At 35.1% G+C, this 11,421-nt stretch overlaps 2 protein-coding genes across 2 annotated transcripts; both read left to right on the top strand.

The window, feature by feature from the left end:
- The first annotated feature begins 1,144 nt into the window (after window positions 1-1,144).
- Window positions 1,145-3,294, top strand: LOC113050970 (pyridoxal phosphate phosphatase PHOSPHO2-like). Its single transcript, XM_026214482.1, has 2 exons — window positions 1,145-1,251; window positions 1,386-3,294. The coding sequence occupies exon 2, from the start codon at window positions 1,387-1,389 to the stop codon at window positions 2,110-2,112; it is 726 nt and encodes a 241-aa protein (XP_026070267.1). The 5' UTR covers window positions 1,145-1,251; window position 1,386; the 3' UTR covers window positions 2,113-3,294.
- A 564-nt stretch (window positions 3,295-3,858) lies between these two features.
- LOC113050969 (lupus La protein) lies at window positions 3,859-10,012 on the top strand. The gene is made up of 12 exons (XM_026214481.1): window positions 3,859-3,971; window positions 4,459-4,517; window positions 4,598-4,701; window positions 5,336-5,510; window positions 5,660-5,767; window positions 6,504-6,607; window positions 6,725-6,796; window positions 6,868-6,910; window positions 6,987-7,124; window positions 7,860-8,052; window positions 8,139-8,255; window positions 9,024-10,012. Exons 2-12 carry the CDS (start codon window positions 4,461-4,463, stop codon window positions 9,116-9,118), a joined length of 1,206 nt encoding a protein of 401 aa, XP_026070266.1. The 5' UTR covers window positions 3,859-3,971; window positions 4,459-4,460; the 3' UTR covers window positions 9,119-10,012.
- The last annotated feature ends 1,409 nt before the right edge of the window (window positions 10,013-11,421 follow it).

The raw sequence follows: 11,421 nt of genomic DNA, 5'->3' as shown, positions 1-11,421 counted from the left end.
TGCCGAATTACACATATTCTAACTAATTAATAAAACAAGGTAATCACGTCAGCTTACTATTTTTACAATAATAAAAAAATTACAATAAAAATCTATCTAAAAATATCAAATAGAAAAACACTATTGCTCTATTCTTATTCTATTCTATATGTTTTCTTTCCATCTGTTATATAATTAAAAAAAACCAGACTTGTTACAGCACATTGCTCCTTTGTTGATTTTGATTGATTGATTTTTAAGTCGCTTAATTGGATAAAAGCATCTGCTAAATGACTACATGTAAATATATTTGGCACACAGAATGAGATGACAGAAACACTTTCTCAATCACCATTTAAATAAATTAAGAAGTACTTGACTGAATGAATGATGCATCATTCTGCATGCCATCTTTTGTAAGTCATAAAGTGCGAAGACATTTCATTTTCGATAAATTATTTTCTTCACAACATTAGCTCGCTTAAATACACACCATATATATACACGTGATGTGACTGGAGTTCCAAATGCAGAAATGGTGCAAACTTATCCACATCGCTATGTTAATGCTTTCTTAACTAATGTCATTTTTGTTGTGTGTTTATTTCGATAATGAGATGAAAGCTTGCAGCACATATCATTTTTATAAATCAGTTTACACTGCTTTTATCTGACTCAGCTCGCGGAGTCTGTCCTCTGGAGACTGGAGCTGGTCAAACCGCGTTATTGCAGGCTCTTTTACATTAAGTCATATGAGATCAATCCACTACTCGACAACAAAAACATTTGTCGACTTTTTTTATTATATTAAATATTATATAATGTCTACTAATCTTTTCAGCCCTGATTGTAATACAAAACAGTTGTCTTAATGTATTTATTAATCAGTTATGGTGTTATCTTTTTTTCCCTCTTGTATTCATGCTTGATATCTGAATGTGTGGTATTATTTAATAGATTTATGACTCTACTATTCCAAAATATTTTACTAGCACTGTCTATATTTCAAGTAGATAGACAATTCTGTTCCCATTCTAAATAAACTGATTCACTTTTTTAAATGAATGACTTATTGGAAAACAGAAAGCAAGGATGACCCAAATGCTTACGATTCGAGTGACCAATCGGAGCGTCGCAAGAAGTTTGAGTGGCGTGAGCGGCGGCCTATCAGAGACGAGCCATCGCTTGAGGGGGGATGACTCATCATGCTTTGTGTTATAAGCAAGTGAATCGCTAACGAAGTAAAATAACTCAGTCAAGCTGCATCTTCAGGTCAGTGTATATTTGATTTGTTTGCATGCATCTCGTTACTTTACCTTCTGATAAAGATATGTTGAATATCGAACATCTGTTTGTCGGTCATTATGTGTTATGTTTATTTATTTATATATTTATTTTTTGCACAGGATGAAGACCTTAGTAGTGTTCGACTTCGATCACACTATAGTGGATGACAACAGCGACACATGGGTGATCCGCTCCGTTCCTGAGCAGACGTTACCGGACTGGCTGAAGAAGTCCTACCAGAGAGGCCGCTGGACCGAGTACATGGCTCGAGTCTTGACCTACATCGGTGACCAGTCCGTGCAGCCGGAGCACATGCGCGCGGTGATGGAGAGCATCCCGTTCACCGACGGCATGATCGAGCTCCTGACCTTCATATCTGACAACAAGAAAGACATCGACTGCATCATAATCTCCGATTCCAACAGCATCTTCATAGACTGGGTTTTGCATGCATCAGGGTTGAAGTCTGCTGTGGATGACGTCTTCACCAACCCTGCCAGCATCGATGCGCGCGGCTACATGACCTTGCGCTGCTTCCACGCGCATGACTGCCAGCACTGTCCTGTAAACCTGTGCAAGAGGAGGGTGCTGCATGATTTCAAAGAGAAGCAAGCTAAGGCTGGTGTGCATTACGAGAGGATTTGCTATATAGGAGATGGAGGAAATGACTTTTGCCCCATTAAAGAATTGAAAGAAGGGGATATTGCAATGCCTAGGAAAGGATTCACCCTTGAGAAACTGTTGTGCAAAGCCCTTTCAGAAGGTTCAGAATCACTCCCGGCGAAAATCATGCCCTGGGCTAGTGGCAATGAAATCCTCAGGGAACTAAGAGCTCTGATTGAGTAATGTAGTATTGTAGCCAGTATTGTAACTAACTTCAGTCTCACTGAACTAAATGAATAGCACGTTTATTCTGCAGTAAGTGCATTATGTGCATCCTACTATAGCTCACTTCCCCCTTGGACTACTTGATAAACTAATTTGGGCATGGTGTAATATCTGTCACAATTAAGTTTACGTTTTGGTAGCGGTGCACATTTTAAAATGTAATTTTTAGCAGATTTACATCTAATTGTCATTGAGATTCAAATCATAAAATAAGCTCACTCTTTGGATTTATATAACAAATAATTTAACAGTTTGAGGTGCTTAATATTGAATTCATTGAGGTTTGCTGCAGAACGTTAAAATGAACAAATGTAAATGTGTTAACATGCTAGCTAAATATTTATTCCAAAATATGCATGATGAAAAATACTATGCCAATAAATACAATTATGGTCATGAATTAATGCAGCCTGAATGGGAAACTGCAGTTTGGTACGACTATATAGTTTAATATTTCAATGCAGAAGATATAAAAATGGATCATATTAGTATTAATGCCAACCCTAATCTTCTTGTTAGTACCATATATATAGTGGACCCCAAAAGTCTCCAAGACTTTTTTATTTTAGAATTATATATTTAAAAAATTATATATATTATTGATATTTAAAAATTACAAATAAATAAGATAAAAGTAGTTGCATAAGAAAATTTACCTTACAAATTGTCAGAAATTGAAAATTAATTTCCTATAAATTTTTCTGGCATTATTATTACTGAAGCACTTACATTTTTTATTTATTTTCAGATTGTCAGTTTGGTCTCAGACTTTTGGACTGGACAGTTTGTTTCAGTGATGTTTCTAAAGAGTCCTGGTAACAGCAGTTTGGGATGACTTTATATCAACAGTGTTGTGAATGTTTGTTTCTGAATGAGCTTGATGGGCATTATACATGCAGCCTGAGTCTTGATTCGGACTATTGTATTGAAAGCAGATGGATGAAAGGAGAACAAAGACTCTAGTACTGGTTTATAAATGCCAGAGAAGCTTGCATGTCAGAAAAGTTATATTCTCCTCAACTCAGACCTTGTTCCTGTTAATATTTACAACAAATATTGTGTCCTTTGTACTTGTGTCACACAGTCCATTCACATGTTTAGTGTCTGATTATAAAGGAATAAATAAATTACCCAGCCTAAGTTATGGCTTGCATTTTGTTTCTTTGAATAAATGATTGCATCTGAAATGGAAGTTAAACTAAACCTAGATAGCAGTCATAATATAATGAAGTTGATGATGTTATTAAGCAACAGGATCTGGCAGCACATACCTCATAATCTAAACCATTAGTTAATTACAGGTTATATGATGTTTTTTTTCATGCAGCCGGCTTATTGCTTTTGCAGTGCAAAAGGTTGTGGGTTCGATTCCCAGCGACCACATGTTAGGTAAAAAATGTTAGCCTGAATGCACTGTAAGTTGCTTTGGATAAAAGTGTCTGCTAAATGTATACATTATATAGATATATATATATATGTGTGTGTGTGTGTGTGCAATATTCCAATATTCTTTTACTGAAATGACACATATCAAATAAAATGCATGAAACACCTTTTAATAAATCGCCTGTTTTGGTTTAGTAGTAGTACATAGTAGCATGGTAAAACTAATGAAGTAATTTTAAATCGTTGAAAAAAAAAAAGAGCTGCTCAACGTTTATGTAAAAAAATACAACAGTCAGGATATGAACTCTCTTTCCCATGATCCTCCCCGGTCTCTGCGTGACGTCATAACACCGCGACGCCAACCCCACGCTTCACGTTCGGAGAGCGTTTGGTGTGGTGTTTGATTGAGATTAGCCAGAATCAAAACGCAGGTAAAGTGAGTTTGGTGTTTTTGCGATCTGCTGGTTTTTCTGTTGTTTACAGTGTTGCAGTGCTTCAAACAGCACAGAAACACAGCAATGACAGATTGGGCGCGCGATGTTTGTTTAGTGTCCTCCTTTAACATGTGGTGCGTGCGGCGTAAATTGCTTTATACAGATTATAACAACTATTGACTGAATTAATAAGCTACAGAGAGATGATTTTTTAGTGCTATTTACCAATGGATTTATTGACTTCAACAGTCAGCAACACTCCGTTTTAAACAGAAGCTGAATGCAACACGTGCTTTGACAATCACACACTTCAGTTCACACACATTTTTCATCAGTTTTTTACTTAAACTGTTATGCTGATAATATAGGTTTGTGTTGTTAATTTTATACAAAAGTACAAAACATAAACATTTTAAATGCTTACAGACTTTAAAGAAAGGCAAAAATATTCATATTCATTATTATCAATTTCTCATCCTAACAGAGATGGCAGACAATCAGGAAATGTCTCTTTTGGAGAAGAAGGTGGTGGAACAGATTGAGGTGAGATGATGAGCGTCATTAATAGGTTTATTTTCTCATTCAAATGACTGACATGAATGTCAATGTTTCTGTGTGTTCAGTATTATTTTGGGGACCACAATCTCCCTCGAGACAAGTTTCTGAAGGAGCAGCTGCAGTTAGATGATGGCTGGGTCACTCTGGAGACAATGCTGAAGTTTAACAGGTAACACATTACAAGAGAAATGCTTATGCAAATGTCAAAATGAAAACAGAGTTTCCAGAGTTTTCACTCTTTCACAAATTAAGTCCATTAAATAGACCAGCAAGTCTTTATTTTGTAGAGTAATGACGTTGTGTTCAAAATATATTTTCTTAAAACAAGAAACATTTAGTTTATATGCAAGATAAAGATATCCAGTCTGAGGAATTGAACAAAATTAAGGGAGTTTATGCTTAAAAGTAGGAATAAAAAGACATTTGCACTGGAAAATAAAATATTGAGGAAGACCATCACGTAAAAGAGTAAAAAGCAATGAAGATTGTTTTCAAACGCTGACGTGTTGGTATTACAATTAATTGTGTGTGCATTTAGAGAACATACAGATATTGTATTCCCTTCCGTTTATTCCTCAAGTTTAATTTATCTGGTCTTAAAGAGACATAAAACCTGCAGAAACTCTGAATAATTTGTGTTTTCTTGGATCTCAGTGAACTGTTTTTGCATGCAAAAAAGAGCTAGTAATTAGAAATGTATTACTTTTTTAAAATAACACTCCACACACATCAGTTCACGTAGCTTTGGGCATCAGGGTTTTTTCTGCTGTTGTGTTTGTCTCATGTTGTGTTGGTCCTCACAGACTGAAGAGTCTCACGTCAGACGCAGCTCTTATTGTGGAGTCGCTGCAGAAGTCTAAAACAGGTCTCCTGGAGATCAGCGAGGACAAAACCAAAATAAGACGAAATCCCAACAAACCTCTCCCAGAGGACAACGAGGAATACAGGGATGCGCTCAAACACAAATCTATCTACATGGTGAGTGAACATAAAGTCCCTATTTCACAAACAGCTTATAAAAGCATTTTAACATTTGATCTTGTCCTGTTTGTATTCTTGGACACTAGTGTTTTTGTCAGCCCACTTGTTTCTGTTGGTTGACTGATGTCAATGCTTGAACTCAACAGAAAGGTTTTCCTCTTGAAACCACACTGGACGAGATTAAAGAGTGGTTTGCAGATAAATGCACGGTCGAGAACATCTACATGAGGAAAGGAGTGCAGAAGACTTTCAAAGTAAGGCTTTTAAAGTGTAAGAGCTCTTAAAGTGACACAATAAGAGAACCATTTGGACAAATATATTTCAAAAAGAAAAATGCAGGAAATGCTTTTTTTTTTTTTTTTTTTAAGCCATCAGTAGTCAAACCAGTTTTATTTTAGTATTATTAATATGCTGTTATTGTATTTATTAATATTTTGAATGTCATTTAAAATAATTTTATTTTTAGATTTAAGTTTGTTCCTTGTTGTAATTTTTCTATTTAGCATTAATTTAATTTTTAATAAGTGAGGTAGATTTTTTTATTTTGAGCATTCATTTAATTTTTTATAATTTAGGTACACTGTAAAATAAATAAAACCGATAATTGTAATACAATTTACAAAAAATAGTATTTCAGACTTCAAAATTTCATTTTAATATTTCATTTAATATATCACCATTTCTTTGTAGTTAACAGTTTCTGCATCAATGTGTTTTTTTCATTGTAGTTCATTGTACTTCAATAGTATTTTATTTTAGGTATTTGCCAAGACCAATTTTTTTATGTTGGTTTTTTTATTTCAGCTCTGTTTCAATTAATGAAAATAAATGTCTTTTTTTTTTTTTTCTTTTAAGTTCAAAACAACGGGAAAAATAAGATTACAGAACTTTAAAACTGTACTTAGTATAGGAAATCTATCTCACTTTTGAGTAAAATATAAATGTTGTGTCTAACTAATCAATTCTTCCTGTTTCTGTTGCGGTCTGCAGGGATCGATCTTTGTGGTTTTAGCATCTGAAGAAGCTGCCAAGGCTTGTGTGGAGCGCACTGATGTCAAAGAGTACAAAGGGAACGAGATAATCGTCATGATGAAGTAAGTGTTTCAGAGTCCTGTCCGTCTTTTCTCTGAGCATTGCGTGTTTTCTTAGTAGCTGAATGGCTTTGAATATACTGGTCTGAGAGTTATGTTAACCTTTAACCTCGTCTGTAGAGAGGCCTACTTTTCTAAAAAGTTTGCTGAGAGGAAGCAGAATCGTGTGGAAGCAAAAGCTAAAGCAAAAAGGTAATTCACAACACCTCTTTCAACAAAAAAGTGAGAGGAAAGATGTTATAATTGGTAAATGTGCATTTCAGTGAAAAGGAGGGCAAGCAGAAACAAGCTGAAGAAGAAGAGCTGGTGAGTTCTCGCGCAGAGACGCAAATGTTCTCAGACGTGACGGTTTATAACAAGTGTGGCTCTTCTGTTTACCCAGAAATCCCTGAATGATCAGAAAGGCTGTCTGCTGAAGTTCTCCGGTGAGTTGGGTCAGACCTCGAGAGAGGATTTCCACGAGATCTTCTCCAATCATGCTCGGATCAAATGGATTGATTTCACCAGAGGAGCTAAAGAGGTGAGGAATGAACATCTTCACATTCAAGTCTAGACAACATTATTTATTGAATGTTTGTTTAATCAGTTTGTAAAATAGAATTTTATCTGGTGTTGTAAGTTAAAGAGGCACACACATGTGCAAACAATCATTTTAAAAGAATTTAATATATTGATATCATTTTAAATTGTACATGTAAATATGTTTTTGTAAATATATATATTTTTGTTTTTGTCTCTTCTGTTCACCAAATCTGCATTGTTTGGTAAAAACAGTAATAATGTCTATTTTGTATATTGTGTTTAAAAAAAAAAACGTTTTGTATATTATTTCCTGTTTTCTTGTAACTCATTCTATTTGAAGCCTCTGTCACCGAAAACAAATTCCTCTTATGTATAAACCTGACAATAAAGCTCTTTCTGATTCTGATTTTGTTTCTGATGTTATAACAATTTGAAAAAAACTCCTTTCTAATTGAATACATTTTAAGATTTCTAATTTGAATGTTTCAGCATCATAACTCCTTCAGAAATCATTCTAATGTGCTGATTTGCTGCTCCAGAAACATTTCTGATTATCAATGTTGAACACATTTTTTTTTTTTTTTGATTCTTTGAAACTTATTGAATCTTTAACAATTCAAAATGTTTCTTGACATGCTTTCTAAAAAAAAAAAAAAAAAAAAGTAGCTACCAGCCTCCATCAGCAGAATGAGTTATCTCCTTCATTAACTTCTGTCTTTGATATCCTCCTCAGGGCACGATCCTGTTCCACTCGAGCGCCCAGGAGGCCCTGCAGAAGGTCCGAGAGGCTCACGGAGGACAGGACCCCAAGGTTAAAGAGCAGGATCTTCAGTGGGAGGTACTGGAGGGAGACGTAGAAATGGAGATGCTGAAGAAAATCATCGAGGATCAGCAGGAGTCCCTGAACAAACGTAAAGGAGGCCGAGGTAATCCAGAGGACACAGTTAACACATTCAGGTGTCTGAGTCTCCCCATTGAACACAATGTGCCACGGCGTGTCCTGTGAGTGCAGGAGGTCACAGGGGTCGTGGACGAGGCAGAGGAGGACGCAGAGACCGAGGAGGAAGAGAACAGACCCAGTTCAAGGGAAAGAAGACCAAGTTTGAAAGTGATGACGAGGGAGATGAAGGTAAAAGGGCTTTTCTTTTCCCCTTGATTGATGACAAACACACTGACAGACTGCTGTCGAAACAACTTCCACTCTGACACGTATACTTACAATTAATTAATTAAACATGAAGTTTTTATTATAATATTATAGTTTTAAATACATATTTTAATTTCATTTTTCTTTTCCACCAAGTTTTGTATGGCGGGTAGTTTTTGTCATTTAAAAAAAAAAGACATTTAAAGGTGATGTACTTATGACATAGTCTGGCAAAACTTATTATTCGTTTAAACTACAATCATTTTTATAACTATCAGCATAGTGCCGCTTTTTTTTTTTCAGCTAAGTGAAACTCATTTAATTCATTTTATTATTTTATAGAGAAAACAGATATTATATATTTGTACTAATATTGATAAAATCAATTTTAATTATATATATACACACACACACACACACACACATATCCCTGAAGCACAAAAGCAGTCTTGAGTCTCTGGGGTATATTTTGTAGCAATAGCCAAAAAAAATCTTTTAGGTCCAAATTATCGATTTGTTTTTCTTTTACGCCAGAAAATCATTAGGATACTAAGAAAGATCATGTTCCATGAAGATATTTTGTACATTTCTTACAGTAAATGTCAAAACTTAATTTTTGATTTGTAATATGCATTGCTTTTTTTGCACCCTCAGATTCCAGATTTTCAAATAGTTGTATCTCGACCAAATCTCATATATATATATATATATATATATAAGAAAACAGTAATGTATTCTCTTCTTCTACAGAGCAAGCCAGTCAAAAGAAGAGACCTCTCGACTCAAATGGGGAAGATAATGAAGAGCCAGCTTCCAAACAAGTGAAAAGCGAGAACGGATCTTAAGGGCAAATAACTGTGGCCTTATTTTTCTATAGTAGATGTTCCCTAGAATCAAGAAACCTGGAAAATGCTTTCTCAGACCACTTCCTGCAGTTTCAACCGCTGCACAAAAGCTTAACGCCACACTTCTTCTCCCCCAAAACTGAAAAGGGCATTTTCTTTCTTTGAAGAAAACATACTGGAAGCCTTGATGTTGTTTATTTATATGCCAAACACACTTAAGATTGTTGGTATGATTTAAGATCTCATCTGCAACTCTGTAAATGTGTCCTTTTCTATATCCATTCATCTTAACCTGTGAGCTAGAAGCACTTCTGTAACTCTTGACATCTTTGTGTTTTTCATTCCTTGAGTGCTGACGGTCTGCAGAATCTGCAACGATTGTGTTTTCAGCATAATCAAGGAGCTGATTATCAGATCTGACAGCATTTGTTAAATGCAATCCTCTATTATTGTAGAAATGTTTGAGACTTATAAGTGAACTTAAGGTTTTGACTGTGTCATTTTCCATTAACGAAAGCTTGTTTTTCACCTGCTAGATTGTTCCATAGCTTTTGTCACTTGCACAAACCTAACATACGGTAATAAGTGTGTGTGTTATCCTTGTTTCTTGTTATACGTTGCTGTGAGGTTGCTTTGAGTGGTTACCGAGGCATGTAGATGTGGAGGGGTTTTATTAGGTATTCGTTTTGACTGAATTTTTTAAAATCATATTTTCTTTATCACAGCACAGGAAACATATCTCTTAATCTAAAGTGCTGTTTTACATGCTTCATATTTACTCAGTCAGGGCTTCAACAAGCACTCGTTATTTTTCCTTGTTTTTTACTGTCTCCTATCTGTTGAGATTAAGATTACACAAATTTAGAAATTCAATAAAGGTCTTGAAAATCCAAATGGTAATCATCTATGTGGTTTTGCATGCGAGATTGTAATTTTTGATGCAGTAATCGTGGCAACGTACTTTGATGAATATTATTTATTTTAAATTAATACTATTGCAGTTGAACAGGCAACTTGCAACTTTCCAATTATGTAATTTTCTTGTTTTTAGTACACTCTTAGATAAATTTACTTGAGAAATAAAATGATGCAAGAGGTCTGGTTTTCTTAGAAGTTTAACAAACTTGATGAGTTTATGCTTAAAGCAAAATTAAGATTATGAATTAAAAATAAATGAACACCTGTTGAAATGTTGATAAGCACACTGACATTGTGTTTCCTTCAATTTATTCATTAAAGTGTTACGTTTACAATCACAACACCTGCAGAATTCCTGGATTAAATTAAGCAGGCTAAATACAATAATATATTTATTTTGTAAATGAAACAAAAGTAAGGAATTGATATTGAAATCTGTATACATATCTGTATGTCACAGCACAAACACTGAAACATCATTATGATCATCAATGATTTGAGAGTAAAAATGTAAAGCTCAATGTCTTCTAGAGGTTAACATTTGAGCTGAATTATTATTGTGATACCAGTGTGCATCCAGCAGAGGGCGTCATGCCTCCATCTAAGTGCCCAACATGTAAACCTCAAGATGTTTCACTGCAGTTTTTGCATGTTAAATTCAGGTTTTGCTTTGCGTCCTTTAATGTTCCTGAAGAGTAGAATGCAAATACTTCTGTCTGTGGTGTTTTCCCTTTGGTGCAAGGCACTGTTGGGAAGCAAACAAAATTTCCAGTACTGGTGTTGATCCTCGGCTTACTGCATCAGCGAATTGTAGCTCCTTTTTTTGTGAAATCTTGACCTGTTTTACATGTCCATATTATGTCTAGATGTTCATACCAGTGTGGAAACCTTTTGAATACTGGCTGAAAAGATACTCCAAGTTAATCTAAAGTCAGGAATGTCAGGCTTGGGCAGAATCACTCTAGTAACATGCAGAGTTTTGCATGTGCAAATATAATTAATATTTGTTAAGTTATTTCTTTGTAGTCACACTCTATGCACCTGCAACAATCTGATTGTTATTTTAATTTCTCCCAGTTAAGATGCATATTAAATGTCCTAGATTTGTTCTGTTTTCTCCTTTTTACCTTTTTTTTTTGACATCATTTGAAATGGAGCAGCTCACAGTTTTCATATCATGCACGCACACAGGTCTTCATGCAAAGGTGCACGCTCTATTGTCACCCTGGTTTTGCATGCACAAGCAGCAACATGCATGTCAATGATTGTCCCTGTTGTCTCTCAGTGTCTGCAGAACCTGAAAGTCAAACATTCGAATGTGACACCAAAACTGCTGCTGTTCAACGCACATAGTGCATGTCCTGTGAAATGAATGGCAATGGGTT

This window comes from Carassius auratus, chromosome 31, assembly GCF_003368295.1.
Source record: "Carassius auratus strain Wakin chromosome 31, ASM336829v1, whole genome shotgun sequence".
In the NCBI taxonomy this organism is placed as follows: Eukaryota; Metazoa; Chordata; class Actinopteri; order Cypriniformes; family Cyprinidae; genus Carassius; species Carassius auratus.
This window is presented reverse-complemented; position numbering and strand designations above follow the sequence as displayed.

Coding starts and splice junctions, on each gene's coding strand:
- LOC113050970 (XM_026214482.1), top strand. CDS start 1,387: ATGAAGACCTTAGTAGTGTTCGACTTCGATCACACTATAGTGGATGAC.
- LOC113050969 (XM_026214481.1), top strand. CDS start 4,461: ATGGCAGACAATCAGGAAATGTCTCTTTTGGAGAAGAAGGTGGTGGAA. Junction 6,608..6,724: donor GAGATAATCGTCATGATGAA/GTAAGTGTTTCA, acceptor CCTCGTCTGTAG/AGAGGCCTACTTTTCTAAAA. Junction 6,911..6,986: donor AAGCTGAAGAAGAAGAGCTG/GTGAGTTCTCGC, acceptor CTGTTTACCCAG/AAATCCCTGAATGATCAGAA.